Raw genomic sequence first — 18,800 nt, forward strand, 5'->3', positions numbered from 1 at the left:
ATTCTTTCACTGTCACCAAGTCAAAATCCTGGAACTTCATTCCCAACAGTATTGTTGATAAACCTACTTCCCTTGACTGTCATAGTTCAAGAAAGGTGGCTCATCACCACGTTCTCCCTGGTAATTTATGACAAGCAAAAAAAACGCTGGCCTAACCCCATGATTCCAACCTCCTGAGAATAAATATGAAAAAAAAAGCTGTGACTGAAATAATTAATTTTCTGATCAATGGCAACCCCCCTGGATATTTATGGTGAAAGGGTTGAATGTCACAAGTGGGTAGTTGGATTCTCTCTTGTGGAGATAGCTTTGGCCTGGCACTTATGTATTGCAAATACTTTCTACTCCTCATCAACACTGGCCAAAATGTTGCCCAGGTCTTGCAGCATGTGGTTTCACTATCTGTTTGAGTTGCAAATGGAACGAAACATGGAAACAGGAGAGAACATCCATACTTTTGACCTGGAGGGAAGTTGTTATTGAAACAGCTAAAGATGATCATACATAGAACATTGCCCTAATGAACTCTTGCAGTGGTGTCCTGCTGCTGATATAATTCAGATATTCAATCTATGTTTGGAACAATACTGTAATCAGGACTAGAGTCAAGTGGTTCTGGCTCTAAATTGAACATCTGTGAGGTGGTTATTTGTGAGTCAGTACTGCATTATAATCCTACAGATGACACCTTTCATCAATTTGCTGATGATCAAGCAAATGTTGACAGGATGATAATTGGATGATTCTGTTTTCTCCACTTCTTCTGGACATGATGGACATTTTTCCAATTTGGTTGATAAATGCCAGTGCTGTAACTGAATTGCAAAAGCTTGGCCAGAGGCACGTCTAGATCAGGAGCACAAGCTTTCAGCATTGAATCACGTGTTTTCAATGCATCAGCCAATTCTTAAGTTTCTTAATCTTGAATACTGAATTAAATTATGGAATTATTTTATCAAGTGCACATTAAACATACTTGGGTTTCAAACAATGTAATATCATTTGGTCTCAACTTTCTTTTAAAAGAAAAGCAAACAAGCTACCACAATAAAAATGTAAAAAGTTAACAGATCTGTAAAATGAAAGTTACTTACTCTGGGCAAGCCAAATCCACTTGAAATCGTGTAAGGAACATGCTTTCTGTAGATGTGTCCTACCCTGGAGCAAGGGATGTCTTCCATCTGCCCACCACACATCCATACCTGAAACCCCAGTCAGAAACAACATACTAACCATGTAAATTTAAGGTAACCATTGTGAAACCTGTAACATAACTGCTTGGCAGAACACCAATGTGCCACTCACAAAAATTACCAAGCTTCCAGTTTCTTGCCAAATCTGTGTCTCAGACTTGCTGCAGTGCTCCAGTGAAGCTCAGCATAAACTGGAAGAACATCACCTCATTTTCCACTTGGGAACCCTGCTGCTATCTTGACTCAAGATTGGGATCAGTAACTTTAGGGCCTGAGCACCTTCTCCCATAGCATTATCCCAACCCCCACACACCAGGCCTTGTCATCACATGGGCTGCAACTACACAACCCATTGTCAGTGACAAAAGCTCGCCATGAGGAATGATTCATTCTCCCAGGTTGACCTTTACCTATTCCTTTGTCTGTCCAATTGTTGTTCTCTCTCTCTGAGCTCCTTCTTCACCTATCATTTACTTTCCCCTTCCCCTCAACACTTCTTTTCATTTATACCAAACTTCTCCTAGCCACAATCAGTTCTGAAGAAGCGTCACTGGACCCAAGATGTTAAGTCTCCTTTCTCTACACAGATACTGCCAGACCTGCTGAGATTTGCCAGCAATCTCTGTTCTTTTTTGCCTAATTTACACTATCACTACTTTAAAATGATCTAGCCAACAAAATGTCCTTCAATAATTCAAGTTTATATAACACCCCATCATATTTCACACAGGCGTTGAGAATCAAGAGTAATCTTCAGACAGAGCAGAGTTGAAATGCAATTAATTTGGTCCCCATTTCATTATTTTACATTCCAATATTATTTTAACATAATCCAACAAAAACTTAGTTAACACTTACAAAATAGGCTAATGAGAATTTGCAAAAGGATTTTTAGAGGGTGAGGCAACAGAGAGAGAAATGCAAGCATACAGATGGAGATTAATATTTGAAAGCAAGCATAGAATGCAAGTGTCTACCGCTACCAGGGAAGAGACCGAGAGAGAGTACAAAGATGCAAAGTGAGAAAACATGCATAATGTCCCACATTCAATGGGAATAAAGAGGGAAGAACTACAAATGGGAAAGGTTGTTGGTGATGAATCAGCACTGACAAGGGCACATTGAGTGCTGTGAAAGCACCAGAGACTAAGAGATTGAGGAGGAAACACAGGCCTACTGCCAAATTCAGAACCGAAGGAGTAGGACAGGAGAGGAAACAATCAGAGAGAACAATCCATAAGAATGCAATGACTCTGCCTTCCACTCAGTCTTTAGAACTGGAATGCTTAGTGAAATAGATGGTTATAGTTGAGTTAATAGTAGTTATCAGATAGTTGAATGGACTTTGTAGTGCAGAAACATGGCACCATTGGAGCCTTTTGCTCACCCTTCTTCATCTAACTATCAGCTTCTTCCTCACATACCTATTCAACTTTCCTTTTAATCTATCTACTCTAGTCACCTCAATTTCCCCATGCTGTGGCAAGTTTCATATTCTTACTTAGATTTATTAAAGGATTTTTTTAAAAATTCACATCTTGTTTTGAACTTTTCCGAAAGTGAAAACATTCCACCTCTACTCTATTAAAATTCTAAAGATCTTTCATAAGTTAAAACCTTCATCTAATAGAAAAAAATCCATTCTGTGTAGTCTTTACTGATAATTAGAATCTGTGCTAGTTATGTAACTCAATATTCCAGACGTCAGTTGCGAATGAAACTTATAACTTGAATATTTTAAAGGAATATAAATCACAGAGATGAAAATTGCTGACATTATGCTCCAAAATACTCAATACCTTGGGAAAGCTGAGCCATTTTCATTAACTATGAAAGGTTTCTAATTAAGGTAGAATAATATTTAATCCTTATGAGATTTGGCAGCTTAACGTGTGATACTAATTAGAATTTTAGTGATACTATATGACCCTGAAACTCAGTTGAGAATGTTTTAAATGTATCCACAATATGCAGCTTACCTTGAATGATATCTCATACTGTTCTCCTCCCCAAATTTCCAACCCAGCATCATAACCACCAAGTGTCCAGAACCACTTTTTATCAACAGCAAACAAACCTCCAGCCATGACAGGTGATCTGGAAAGAAATAAGTAGAGTGATAACTTCTATAACAATGCTCTAACTAAAATATAAATGTAAACAGGAAGTGTTGGGTCAGGTATTTAATCTTTGATATAAACCATGAGAAGAGGAGAATGTACAGAATGGAATTAGAATCAAGGCCATTTCTTAAAAAAAAGAACAAACTTGAAGGCAAAGGGAGAGCTGTCCATGCAGAAAAACCAGAGTAGAATGTTGCAAAGATGCAAAGCTGTTGAATTAAGCATGCACCAGTTGTGAAACAGAGGGATGAAACAAGATTGAGATGATGTCTAACGCGAGAGAACACAAAAGATGAGGAAATTACTAAGTCAGAAGGGTACAGCCAGGCTGGAGATTCGAAAAGGGAGGAGTAGAATTTTGAACTCTCATACAGGGCAGACATGACACTTCTTTTTGTGAAAATACAAGTTGCAGTGTTTTCGCTAAGTTCATACATATATTATTTAGGGCAGGAAGACCAGATAGGTCAAATCTGAAGCTGGAGAATGGATGGGCCAACACTTCCAGCAAGAATTAGGAAGAGAAAGAAGTAGAAATGGAAAAATGTAATTTTAGTAATGGCTCACATTAAAGGTCAATTAAGAAAACCAATTTTTGACATTTCCTGACAAATGTTCGAACAGATGGTTAGGATTTCAAAGTTTGTGAGACGATTTGTAGCTCAGGCACACCAACTAGCCACGAAATGACATGACCAGCTATCCTTAGTAGCCACACACACAGATGACAAGCAACATGAATTTGACTGGGACAACACTACTATTATAGGACAAGCCAAACAGTGAACAGCCAGGGAATTCCTAGAGGAATGGCACTCATCCACAGATTCAAATCGATAAGCACATCGATCTGGACCCAATATACCGACCACTGCAACTGACAGCTGGAACTGACAACCGGAAATGGCAGATTCAAACCACTACAAATGCCGGAGGAAATATCACAGAAGCGTTTCACAGGAGGCTCCCAAGCACTGAGGATGTCACCGAGACAGGGGACGAAACGTCTGCAACACAAATTCCCAGTTCGGCGAACAGAACCACAACAGATGGTTAGGATAATGGAATAAAAACTGGTGGCAGTTAACAAAACATTTTACTCATCCAGCTCTTGAAATTAAAAAGGCAATTTTAAAGTATGACAATAGTCTTTGCAGCAATAGCAAAGACAGAAAGGAAGAGCGTACTACTATCAACAAACATGTGATTTTCACTTCCAAACCTTCCTGAAAGGGACTGAAGACAGGGGTACAGATTTCTGGGTATGGATACAACCAAGTCAGCCAGGAGTACAGCATGTGCTATCTGAACCTATGTGGCACTGTCACAGTGTGCCAACTTCTTTCACCCCCTTGGACTCCAGACCAACGCGAGTATTTTCAGTTTTATATTGAACATCATATGCTTCAAGGCATCATTGTCATAAACCTCTGGTGAAGGGAATTTAAACATATGACAACAGATACCCTAACTCCCCTCACATGAATTATTTACACGTGCTATCTTCCTCCACCTCAACAGACTTAAACACTTTCTTTATTTGGAGATGCCAGTGTTGGACCGGAGTGTTCAAAGTTAAAAATCACAACACCAGGTTATAGTCCAACAGGTTTAACTGAAAGCAGTAGCTTCCGGAGCGCTGCTCCTTCATCAGGTGCTTGTGGAGTATAAGATCGTACGACACAGAATTCGTAACAAAAGTGTGATGTAACTGAAATTTTATATTGAAAAAGACCTAGGTTGTTTAAGTCTCTCATCTTTTAGAATGAACATGTTGGTTTCCGTGTTTTTTTAATATAAATCGTAGAACTTTCTAAAAGCTACATTCTCAAGTGAACTTTAATAATTGGTGTCATGTCAGCCCAGATAATGCACTCAAAGTGGGATGCCCTTTGTGAGACTGTCTGTGCCACAATGGTCAGACTGATTCTAATCTAAAAAATAAATACAGAATCTTACATGGATTCAGACAGTTTTTGAGCAAAATAAAATATTAGTCTGCAAATACAAATTAAGCCAACAAACTTTTCTGTGTGTGTGCACATGTGTGTGGGGTTATGAGTGTGTGTTTGTGTATGAGTGAGAGTGTAAAGGGGTATAAGTCTGTGAGAGGGTGCCTATGTCCGTGAAGGTGGGAGCATATGTGTGAGCATATGAGAGAGTGCCTGTGTGAGACAGGGGGTCTGCATGAGTGTGTGTGTGTGTGTTGCACACACACACACACGTTTGTGGGGTGAACTTGTACTTGCAGAATTACATTTTATTTTGCTCAAAAACTCCACGAGTTCATGTAAGATGTTGTAAATCCCTTTTTTAGATTAGAATCAGTCTGAACATTGTGGTGTAAACAGTCTCACACAAGGCACCTCACAACTTCAATGCATTAGCTGAGCCGACATGACAAGTTCACTTGAGAATGTAACTTTAAAGAAGTTCTGCAATTTATTTATGAAAGAATTGAAACCACATGTTCATTCTAAAAGAGGAGATACTTAAACAATCCAGGTCTTTCTCAATATATAATATCAGTTACATCACACTGTAAACTTTTGCTATAAATTCTGTGTAATACTCCACAACCACCTGATGAAGGAGCAACCCTCCGAAAACTAGTGCTTCCAAATAAACCTATTGGACTATAACCTGGCGCTGGGTGATTTTAACTTTAACTTTCTTTAACTTCCTTAAACTTTCCCATTCTGTTTGGCAGCTGCTGAATTAAGCATACACCCTCAACCTTTAGCTTTCAATTATTTTACCTTCTTGCTGAAATGAGATGCAAAATGGTAGGCCTCTGAGGATGCAACTCTCGCTTTAAACCCTTGACCCTCTTTAAAGGGGAGTCCATAGACTTAGCAGGCAAACATTATGTTCTGTCGAGGGAAATGGCAAACTTGACGACATCTTGCTGGTGTCAGGTTAATGACTGAATATTTACATCGTCACACTCCCATCCCAGGAAAAGAAGATTCCAAACCATTCTCTGTCTTATTGATTCCAATTTAGTTATTCTTACTTTTATTCCTTATATCTCAAAGAAATAGGTGTTCAGCAGAAGGAACATGATGATGGTAATGAAGAGAAGAAGGTGCTGAGAAGATCCTAGGCCCAACTGAATGGCATTCACTTGTCTGCCAGTATCTCTCAGAACAGCGACAAATCAGGCCACTCACCTCTGCACCATGGTGGTCAAACATGGAAAGGGAAGACCGGGTTCCCAGAGACGCAACCAGAAACCAGCTGCCCTCAGTCTGTATAACATCAAGAAACCCAACTTGTTGCAATTCAGGTCTCGGGACAGCACTTAATAGGAGCCGAGAACCGGTGAAAGAAGAGCATGTGGGAGCACTTCAGGCAAGCATGGTTATAAAAATGAATAAGATGAATGTTTGCATTTGTAACAATTGTTTTAAAATGGATCACACTATTATTGGTGTGTTGATAATGGAGGAAAGGCCACAGGCAAAATAAATTCATCCTATTTTTAAAGAAATAAGTGAACGGACTAGGACAACAGCTACCAAAAATCGTTGTTCACTTAACTCTTACAACAGCCTTATCCTTGTTGATCACCAATGTTTCAAATGAATTAAACTTACTCAAAAGGGTCACTTGGATCTGGTTTACGAAGCTCTACTGGTATTGGAATACGTTTATAATACATTTCCCAGTCAAATGCTCCTCGCATGGCATCACCAGCCTGCGTCTCATATCCAAAATGATCATTGTCAATAACATCGATCATAGGACACACAATTGTTTTGCGGTTCTGAGCAATTCTATCTGAAATATTGAAGAGGATTCAATTGAAAGACATTCATAATATGACAAAATATATACCACATTAAATGAAAAGCAAATCATAATTCAAATAAAATGAATGAATGAAGAGATCCAAGAGAACAAGGACTTTGAGAAGAAGTAACCATTCTTTTGAGCAAGCCTGGACACTGCACTGTGGTGAGCTGTTTACCTTGGTCCTTATTTCCACGAACTCTAAACTTGTTTGCACATGTACTCTTGTATTAGGGATCAGCTGATATCACTTAAGGAGACTACACCAAATGACTTTCCTCCTTTCCAGGTGGGGGGTCATTGAGAATTTGGGTGTAGAGTAGTTACAAATTTAAAAAGGGTATTGTGGGAGTATGAAACCACAATCTTTATACTCCCCTTTTACAGTTTATATTTCCATCTTTCCTTTCAGTTTCTCTGCATGCTTATTCAATTCCCCTTGGACCCTCCCACTTAAAAATAAAATACTTTGTTGCTTCTCAAGGCCCACTGTGAACAAATTTCAAATTCAGTCAACTTAATTTCATGATCATTAGTACACAAAGGTCATCAGAGCATGATACAAAAGATGAAGCATTAACTCCAAGATACCTAGTTTTGATGTTACCTAATTTAGTACTGCACTAAAGAGACAAATTACATATTAATTTTTTTTAAAAAAACCTACCATGGCTCAAATTAAAAAATAATGATGGGGTAAATGCAATTCAAAGGATCATGTTGTGGAACATCTCAATTTATGAATCAGTTTTAAATTAATAAAACCAACGATCCCAACTTTTCTCCACGGGTGATAAAACTTGTGATTTTGCTCCTTACCAAGCAATGGGGGCAGCCAATTCACATTTGCTTCACAGTGTGAATCCAAGAAGGTTATGACCTCTGCTTTTGCCACTGTGGCGCCCAGTAGACGTGTTCGAATTAAACCTTCTCGTTTCTTGGCCCGTACAATCCTGACTTTTGGAAATCGTGCCATATATTCTTCCAAGCGTTTTTTCAAATATTCTTTTTGGAAAAATTAAATAAAAGTAAGTGCAGAAACTATTGGTTCTGATCCATGTTTCTGTTCTATTTCATTACAAGATCTGAAATAACTTAGAATCATGGAATCCATGCTATGCCATTTGGCCCATTGATTCTGTACCAACCCTCTGAAGAGCATCCCCCACAGACTGTTTCCCCCATCCATCCCCACAATCCATTTTACTATGGCTAACCGCCTAGACTGCACTTTGAGTTAGACAGAACGGAAACAGATCCTTCGGTCCAATCAGTCCATGCTGAACATAAACCCAACCTAAACTAGTCCCATCTGCCTGCCCCTTCCTGGAACACTGCTGACAATTTAGCATGGTCACTTAACCTGCATATCTTTGGACTGAGGGAGGAAACTGGAGTTCCTAGCAGAAGGGCACATAGACACAGGGAGAATGTGAAAACTCCACACAGATAGCCACCCGAGGTTAGAATCGAACCCAGGCCCCTGGTGCTGTGAGGCAGCTGCGCTAATCACTGAGCCACCATCTCTCACAACTTACATGACATCATTAAGCAGGATCAGACTGATATGTTCTAAAGCACAATATTTCTTTATTCCTTTCAATATTCCTCGTGATGAAAATCAATAATCCTGAATTCTTATTTGGAACAAAATAGTGTGTCAACAACATACCCAATAATAATTGAGTTTAGTCCTAACCCAACAAGAGCATCTGATACTTCATCAATATACTTTCCTGGAAGAAGCCTGCAAGTCTATCTTGCAGCATTGCACTGTGTCAGACCTTTACAAACAAGATTATTTTTCCCTCATTGGTATAAATGTAGTATAAATTCATTCATTCTGAACTAAAAATGTGATTATCGTAACTAATTAGGAACTCTTCTTAAAAATACTGAAATCGATTGAAAATACTAAGACCAAAACTTCCATTGATTACTTCATAAAATGTGGCACATTGTTAAACATACAAAATCCAACCATTTAATTTACAAAGTGAATGTGAATGCCAAATCACTTGTGTTTGAAAAGAGATATGCAATTTAATCATTCCAAAGTGGATTTTATGAAAGGGAGAAGAATAGAATGCAGACATCAAGCAGCTAGATTTTTCATGTCATTGCAGAGTATGATTTTTAGCAAAAGGGTACCTAAAATAGGCAGGGACCAGCCCAGCACCATAGCATGCCTTCTGCATGGATTCCCCGCATCGACTCTAAAATCCATCACTCCATCCTCATTTCCAAGAATGATCTATCCCTCCCTGCATAATGTCCCTTAGTTATCTTGTCCAGAGGTTCTGCTGAGCCTCATTCTTAGCACAGGCTGCAGACACAACAGCAACCAATGTTGCGAGAACTGTGGAGCTGTCAGCCATTCGTATTGGTCAGCAACTCCAGTCGGCAGCACATTATGGCTGTGGAGCAAGAGTTTCTTGCTGGCCTGTCAGCTAGCCAACTTAGTTCCTCCACCTATGTCTAAAATTCTGCCTAGGTTCTCTGGCACGGGTATGACTTTGCCAAACTATCTGACTCAAAGGCTGTCTAACATTCCTTAAAAATATTAGTTTTTCAATATTGTGTTGTTTGATTTCAATAATAATATCAAAATATCTCAGAGTCAGAAACAGGGGAAGATATCATGGGGAACAAAGAAACTGAAGACCAATTTGACACATATTTAGGTTCTGTCTTCACAAAAGAGGGCAGAATAATGTTTCACAGGATCTAGTCAGAGGGAGGAACTAATGGAAATCAGTATTAGTAGAGGAATGTTATTGGGGTAATTTGTAGGATTAAATGCAAATAAAGTGCACCCAGAAAGTGGATGGATAAGTGACCAACTTTCAAGATTCTACAGATGCTGGAACACTTCCTATGAATTGGAGGGTTTCTAATGTAACTCCACTATTTGAAAAAAGTGGAGGACAAAAGTGAAGTATAGACCGGTTAGCCTAACTTTGACAGTGGGGTAAATGCTAGAGTCTGTTATAAAAGATTTATCAGGAGAGCATTTGGAAAACAGTAGCAGAATCTGAGAATGAGCATGGATTTATGAAAGGGAGATCATACTTAATTTAGAATTTTGAGGATGTAACTACTAGAATTGATAAGGGAGAGCCAATGAATGTGGTTTACTTGGATTTTCAGAAGGCTTTTAATAAGGTCCTACATGAAAATGGCATGTAAAAGTAAAGCACATGGGATTGGGGCAGTGTACTGACATGGATAGAGAACTGGTTGGCAGACAGGAAACGAAGAGGAGGGAAAAATGGGCCTTTTTTTGAGCAGCAAGCAGCAGGGTAACACAGGATCAGTGCTTGGATCTCTGCTTTTAACTGTATGTATTAATAATAGATGAGGGAACTAAATGTAAAATCTCCAAGTTTGGAGGGTGAACTGAGGAGGATGTTTCAGTGTGGTTTGGACAGGTTTAGCTAGTAGGCAAATGCAAGGCAGGTGAAGTACACTGTGGATAAATGTGAAGTTATCAACTTTGGTAGCAAAAACAAGGAAGCAGATTATTATCTTAATGACGATTGGTTGGGGAAGGGGAAGGGTCAACAAGACTTGGGTGTCCTTGTATACCACTCGCTGAAAGTTAGCCTGCAGGTACAGAAGGTGGTGAAGGCAGTAAATAGCATGTTGGCCTTCATAGCAAGAGGATTCGACTACAGGAACAGGAATATCTTACTTCAATTGTTCAGGGCCTTGATGAGATCATATCTTACCTGAGACTATGGGGGCAGTGCAACAAAAGTTTACTGGTCTGATTGCTGGAATGGCAGGGCTGACAATATAAAGAGAGACTGGATTTCTTAGGATTATATTCACCAGAGCTTTAAAAAAAAAAGTTCATCTCATAGAATCCTATAAAATTCTAGGAGGACCAGACAGGGTAAATGGAGGAAGAATGGTCTCATGGCCAGGAAGTCCAGAACACCATATAGGACTGATAGGAGGAGAATTTCCTTCACCCAGCTGAGTCTGTGGGATTCTTGGCAACAGTTAGATATAGGTCCTAGGGCTAAGGGGAGAAAGCAAGAACAGGGTATGGAGATGCTCAATTAGCCATGGTCATCTTGAATGGCACAGCAGGCTCAAAAGGGCTGAATGGCCTATTCTTGCGCCAGTAATCCATGTCAATAATATTGACATATGTAAGTATGTCAGACTTAATTTTGTCAGCATGTGCTTCAGCAACAAAAACTATTATTCTGTGCTGTTATTCCCTGACCAAAGACAATAAACTTATTGGATTTTAATTACTGGTGCTTTAACAGCAGAGTATTTAAATATTGGGAATGTAGGTCAGTTATTAAATCTTTAGATGTATTTCATTCCCTGACTCTGGCTGCTAAATCACTCCAATATAATTTCGGTAAAACATGCATAATTTAATAAGATCTGTAAACTCAACACTTCTCCCCCTTCCTTAATCTCCGAAAAAAACCTTAGTCTTAGCAGACAACTGAAAATGGTCTCACATTAAACCCAATAACAAAATCCAGCTTTCTTTCAAACTGCTCTGAAAGCCTTAGACAGACTATTTGCCACTAACAAGAGGAGGATGGGGTTCAGTGATTTCTTTGGAGTTTTTTCACTCTCCCACTTTATTCCCTTTACTCAGTAATCTCTTCCAGTCGACATACAGGTCTATTTTCTTTTCTTGATGTTCTATTCCACATTTGTGAGCTTTCATTCCAATTACATGGGGTGCCTATAACTTTCCATGATTCTAGTCAACTGGCAAAAATAAATCAGCAAAAAGGCGATTTATTCTTTAGGTCATTAATATCAGCCATAGTTTCATTGGGAACACTTGCAACTCAAAAGATGAAGGTTGAGACCAATTTTTTAAGTACATCCCTGAAGTATCATGCTGGATTACGTGTTCAAGAAGTTTTCATTAGTTGGAGGCACTAATTTTTAGATAAGATGCTAAATTGGTATTGAGTATCATGAATAAATAAAAAATTAAACTTGCCGCCTAATTTAAGAGGAAACAGAAATAACAAAAGATCAAACCATCAACAAAACAAATGCTGAAAGTGGTCAGTGTCTAAAAAGAAAAGATTTGCTGGATCTATTATGCACTTCTAGCATTTTCTAAATTTTTTAATTAAATAATTATTACAAACACTGTCAATGATCAGGCTAACCTTTATCATCTTACAATTGTATTACACACTATGTCAGCAAATGAGCCAGATACTTTTCCATGAAGCTGGTGGAGTACTGCAGTGATCAGGAGGAAGATCAAAAATAGAATTAACCACTTCTGCATGCCTTTCATGTACATAAATACTTGTCACAACGCAAATACAGAGCTAATAAACTATCTTGTTCCAAAATTCTAACCTTTAGCTTGTTGAAAATGTAAAAATCTTGAATGCATAATCATGTCATAAGTTAAAAGTGAAACATAGGTATCTCTTTAATGTATAACGAACACAATGTCAATAATATTCAAAATAATAGCTTAATGAATCTCATTAAGTCAAACATGGATAAATTATAACAAGAAATGTTGTTGAGTAAAGGAATGAAATGTGCTGCAGAACCTAATCAGAGGTAATGGAGCCACTAGAACAACAACATGAGACCATAAGACACAGGAACGGAACAGACATTTTGGCCCACATATCTGCTCCACAATTCAATCATGGCTGATATGTTTATCAACCCCATTCTCCTGCCTTTTCCCAGTAATCCTTGATCCCTTATGCAGGGCAGCATGGTGATATAGCAGTTAACACTGCTGCCTCACACCATCAGGGCTTTGGGTTTGATTCCAGCCTCACACGACTGTCTGTGTGGAGATTGCATATTCTCCCAGTGTCTACGGGGGGTTCCTCCCACAGTCCAAAGATGTGCAAGTCAGGTGAATTGGCCATGCTAGATTGTCCATAGTGTTAGGTGAATTAATCAGAGGGAAATGGGTCTGGGTGGGTTACTCCTCAGAGTGTCGGTGTGGACTTGTTGGGCCAAATGTTTCCATACTATAGGGAATCTAAACTAACTAACCAAGAACCTATTTCTTTCTAAAATACGCACAATAATGTGGCCTCCACAGCCCTCTGCAGCATTGAGTTCCACAGATTCACTATTTTCTGGCTGAGGAAATTCCTCCACAACTCACTTCTCAAGGATTGTCCCTTCACTCTGAGGTTGCATCTTGTCCTCATCATCTCACATCCACTCTTCCAGGCTTTTCAATGTCCTGTAAGTTCCAATCAGATTCTCCCCTCATCCCCCTGAAGTCAAAGTACAGACTCCGAGTCCTCAAATGCTCCTCCTATAACAAGCCCTTCATCCCCCAGATCATTCTTATAAACCTCTTCTGGATCACCTCCAAAGCCAGAAATGGATATGTTATCCTATAGTAGCAATCGGCCTAGGTTTATCATGTAGGAACAAAGATTAAATGAATTCACTGTAATTTTTCAATTTGTCCTTGAGGAATGGGAGTACTAAAGCAGAACTTCACCTCACAAATTAAAGAAAGCAATTTGTACAGAATCTGAAATATTTTTCAACTTGAAAGGCTGAAAGACATTTACACATTTCATGTTTTTGTTCTTAAACCTTAATGAGATTTATAAACTTTTGGCATTTATAAATCTGATTAGTGGGCGGCACGGTGGCACAGTGGTTAGCACTGCTGCCTCACAACTTGAAAGGCTGAAAGACATTTACACATTTCATGTTTTTGTTCTTAAACCTTAATGAGATTTATAAACTTTTGGCATTTAGAAATCTGATTTAACGAACTTGATCTTGGTGTCACTTACTGCAGCAAAGATTGGATTTGCATGTATGCTGTTCCAATGTTATATAACATTCTTTCAAAACTCAAAGGGTCTAACCTAAATTATGTCAGATGCAGTTTTTAGTGAAGACTCCTGAAGATTACAATTTTCTTAGAGGGTATTATCATATTTTATAAATAGACATGCCTTTATTACAAATATGCTGACAACATAAGGTATTTACAATAATGACCTAAATAACTGCTGTGTACATATAGAGACATTGTATAACAGAGGAATTCTTCAGAGAATGCCTCTTTGCTATTTGTCATAAATTGAGAAAAAAATAGGACTGTTATTAATAATGTAAGTTAAATCCAATCATCTATTCTTTTGATTTCAAATCACAAAGCTCATCAATTTAAGTAAACAAAATTCAGTCTGGCTAATTAAAACAATAATTCATTTTTGTCCCATATAATTAGTCTGGCTAATTAAAGCAATAATTCTTCTTTACCCCATAAGGATTATACCCTTTGTGATGCAAAAAAGAGCAATGCTATTTCAAGTGATGAACCTCCCCACTGAAACTGAACAATATTGTCCTAATCTATCTGCAATACAGGATTCACATTTAAAACATAAAACACTTTGTTTCTTTGAATCGGAATGCAGTGCCATTGTTCAAAAAGGTGACTGTTAAACCCATTCATAATTCCACAGACATTTGTTACAAAGCATAATTTTCAGCCAAGCGATCAAAGTCAAAAATTGAGGTGAGTTAAGCCAGAAACCTCAGTCACAGATGATGATGAATGGAATACTATTCTTTATCATGAGAAAGAATTGAATGTAAAGGTAGGGATTTCTGGCAGCATCTGTTCAGAGAGAAACAGAGCTAATACTTCAAACCGAATATGACCCTTCTCCAGAACTATCCTGAAGCAGTTCTGAAGGGGTCATATGGGACTTAAAATGTTAACTGTTTCTTCTCGATAGATGTTGTCAGACTCCTTCCCCTCTCGAGTATTTTCTATTTTTATTTCAGATTTCCAATATCTATAATATTTTGCTTTTATATAAAGGGAAGGATGTTCTGCTTCAGTTATACAGGGCATTGGTGAGACCATGTCTTGAAGAATGTGTGCAATTTTGGTCCCTTTACTTAAGAATGGATATAAATGCTTTGGATGGGCTTCAGAGGAGGCTTACTAGTTTGCTACCTAGTATGAATGGATCATCTTATAAGGAAACAGTGGACAGCCTGGACTTGTTTCCACTGGCATTAGAAGAATGAGGGGTGACTTGATTGCATTATTGAAGATCTTGAATGGTCTGAACAAGTGGACAAGAAAAGAATAAGTCTTGTAAATAAGTCCAGAACTAGGGAGAACCGCTTTAAAAAGATGGGTCATCCTTTGAACACAAATGAGGAAAAAAAGTTTCTTTAGGGTTGTGCAACTTTTTAAACTTTCTACCGCAGAAGATGGTGTTCCCTTGCCTAACAATATCTAAGCTTATTGGGGTAAATAGGAACATGGAATTCAAAACAAAATCCATGATTTTAGTAAATGATGAAGCAGATCCAAGATGCAGAATGGCCTACTGCTGCTTCTAATTCTACATTCTGTGCATGTTCTGGGTTGTTAGATTGTCTTTAACTGTATGGTTTTTGATGTCTTTAGTAAGTCTGCTTGGAACACAAGGGAAGTAAGCAACTCCATGTTTAGCTAATATTTGTTTCTCTTCACAACTCCTCTCAAACATTCCAGGAATAAATCCTGTATGTTTCGTGCAAAGCAAATCAATTCCTAACTTACAAGTGCTGTACAGTCATCAAAAATTTAACAGCATTTATTCTCCTGTGAAACGGACTTTGGTGCACAAATAAAAGAACCTCTACATGGCATTGACTCACTGGACTCATTAACTCACAAACTAATTTTGACATCTTTGACTTTAAGTAATTTGTAACTTCTCTTTTCTACATTTCTTGGATGTGTTTGTATTAGAGTGGATATTATGAACCATTCCCATGGGTTTGAATACAGTAATACTGTCTACTTTGTTTTATTTTAACATATATTATTCAGAGTCATTTTAAAATTGAACTTCACAAACAAGGTTTTGGAAAACACACCTGATTAGGTTCAAAAGGGAAAATGAAACAGCAAAAGAAAATTTTAAAACTCTGTTATGGATGGGAAAAAGGAAAGTAAAAATAATTTAATTCACCCTCTCCCTCTTGTCACTGACAAAAGAAAAAGTAAGGTGCAATTACATTGCTTAGTGTAGTCTATTCAGCCACCAACTAGTGGAAAGGATATAGATAAACACATCTGTGTGGAAATTACAGAGAGGTGCAATTATACTGTAGTTATGATAGACAGAATGCAGATTGGGACTAATAGAAAAGGAGAGGAAGGCAAACATTCCTAGATTATGTCTGGCAGAATTTGACAGCAGTATATATCCAGACCAACAAAAAAAAGGAGTCACTGCTAGTCCTGAACTTTGGGAATGATGTGGACCAAGTCGATCAAATGTCAGTGAGAAAATATTTTAGGGACAGTGATGATTGTGTTATAAGATTTAGGATGACAGTAGAAATCCAGAGTCACAATAATTATCTGGGGACTATTGCCTTGAATAGGGCAAATACATAGATGGGCTGGATAGACTGAAATCAAAAGGTTATGGTCAGGAGGATAGAAACTGTAACTGAATAATGGATTATCTTCAAAGAAGAAATGGTTCAGGCACAGTCAAGGGATATTCTCTCAAAAGGGAAAGGTAGGGCAAACAAATACAGAGATCCACGTAACAAAGGAAATAGAAATTAAGATAATGAAGAAGAACTGGGCCCATGATAGATGTCAAGTAAAAACTACATTTGAGAGGCAAGGTTCAGAAAAGAGGTGGAAAAACAAGTGAGAGAAGACAGGAAGAGAGAAGACACTAGCAGCTAACATAAAAGGAATTCCAAATTTTCTATATGTAGATAAACAGAAAAAGCGTAGTAAAAAGAGGTGTTGTGCCAATTAGAGACAAAAGAAAAGTGAGTGATTTGCACATGGAAGTATGAAAGAAATCATAGAATGTCTGTAATGTGGAAACAGGCTATTTGGCCCAACAAGTCCACACCTACCCTCCGAAGAGTAACCCACCCATACTCATTCCCCTAACCTATTACTCTACATTTACCGCTGAATAATGCACCCAACTTACACATCCCTGAACAATCTGGGTAACTTAGCATGGCCAATTCACCTAACCTGCACATCTTTGGATGCGGACATGGTTGAGGTATTAACTGAATATTTTGTATCTATAGAGGATCTTGTGGCACAGTAGTAGTATCCCTATGTTTGAGGTAGGAGATCTGGATTCAATAATTACCTCCCAAGGTATGCAATAATGTCCCTGAACAGGTTGATCAGAAAAAAAAAGTATTCAGCAACAGAAAACAATTGCTGAAAAATGTCAGCAGTCTGGCAGCATCTGTGGAGAGAAATCAGAGCTGACATTTTGGGTCCAGTAACCTTTCTTCAGAACTCGGAAAATATTGTTTTTTTATGCAGAAGATAGGGTGACGGGATGAGGAAAAGAGTAAATGATAGGTAGAGATACAGCCCAAAGAGAGGCAACAGTTGGACAGACAAAGGAGCGGATACTGGTCAGCCTAGGAGAATGAATAGCTGCTAATGGGGGCTAATAATGGGTTGAGTGTAATAGCAGACCATGTGATGACAAGGTCTGGTGTGTGGAGGGTGGGGTAAGGTACCTCAAGTACTAAAATTGTTGACCTCAATATTAGTCCAGAAGGCTGTAAAGTTCCCAAGTGGAAAATGTAGTGCTGCTCTTCCAGCTTGTGCTGAACTTCGCTAGAGTACTGCAACAAGCCAGAGACAGGGCAGCCAACTGGAAGCTCAGAGTTTTTTCTGCAGATAGAACATAGGCATTTTGCAACATGGTCACTTAGTCTACACTTGGTTTCCCCAGTGTAGAAGAGGCCACATTTTGAGCAGCAAAATGCAGTAGACTAAATTGAATGAAGTGCAGGTAAAGTGCTGCTTCACGTGGAAGATGTGTTGTACTGGGGTGAAACACTACTCCTTCGTCATGTGATTTCAAATAAACCTGTTGGACTATAACCTGGTGTCATGTGACTTCTGATTTTGCCCAGAAATAGAAACAGAGATACCAAGTATGGGAAGGGAGAAGTCAAAGATAAACCAGGTGAAGGTGAGAGCAGGGTGGAAGCAAAATTGATAAACTTTTCCAATTCCAGACAAGAGAGAGAAGCAGCATCGATGATCTCATAGATGTATTGGAGAAAGAGTTGTGGGTGGGGGCCAGAGTAGAACTAGAACAAGGAATATTTCATGTACCTCACAAAGAGACAGGCATAACTGGGGCTCATGTGGGTACCCATGGCCATCCTTTGACCTGAAGAAAGAGGAGTTGAAAGAGGAGTTAAAACAGAAGTTGTTCAGAGTGAGGACGAGCTTGGCCAAGCGGAAAAAGGTTGTGGTTGACAGGGACAGTTCAGGCCTTTCCAAGAAGAAGAGAGCCCTGAGACTATCTCGATGGGGAATGGATATGTAAAGGGATTGCACATCCATGGAAAAGAAGAGGCAGCTGGAGCCCTTGACTGGAAATTCTGAAACTGTTGTGGTTCTGTTCGCCGAGCTGGAAGTTTTTGTTGCAAACTTTTCGTCCCCTGGCTAGGCGACATCATCAGTGCTTGGGAGCCTCCTGCGAAGCGCTTCTTTGATGTTTCCTCCGGTGTTTATAGTGGTCTGTCCCTGCTGCTTCCGGTTGTCAGTTTCAGCTGTCCGCTGTAGTGGACCAAGTCCTAAACTATGAAAGTAACCACCCCAACACACACAAACGAAGCTGCATCAGGACACTATTCAAAAGGGCCACAACACACT

The 18,800-nt window shown here is 38.8% G+C and overlaps 1 protein-coding gene across 2 annotated transcripts in view; it reads right to left on the reverse strand.

Moving 5' to 3' along the window:
• LOC122556612 (polypeptide N-acetylgalactosaminyltransferase 10-like) overlaps nt 1-18,800 on the reverse strand; it is a 95,265-nt gene that overhangs the window by 20,309 nt on the left and 56,156 nt on the right. For both annotated transcript variants that reach the window (XM_043703515.1, XM_043703513.1), the window contains exons 5-8: nt 7,931-8,116; nt 6,916-7,099; nt 3,173-3,290; nt 1,095-1,202 (exon numbers count right to left, since the gene is read on the reverse strand). In XM_043703515.1, coding sequence (XP_043559450.1) covers nt 1,095-1,202; nt 3,173-3,290; nt 6,916-7,099; nt 7,931-8,116 — 596 coding nt within the window. The remainder of the gene's footprint in view (nt 1-1,094; nt 1,203-3,172; nt 3,291-6,915; nt 7,100-7,930; nt 8,117-18,800) is intronic.

The sequence above is a fragment of the Chiloscyllium plagiosum genome, chromosome 14 (assembly GCF_004010195.1).
Source record: "Chiloscyllium plagiosum isolate BGI_BamShark_2017 chromosome 14, ASM401019v2, whole genome shotgun sequence".
Classification (NCBI taxonomy): Eukaryota; Metazoa; Chordata; class Chondrichthyes; order Orectolobiformes; family Hemiscylliidae; genus Chiloscyllium; species Chiloscyllium plagiosum.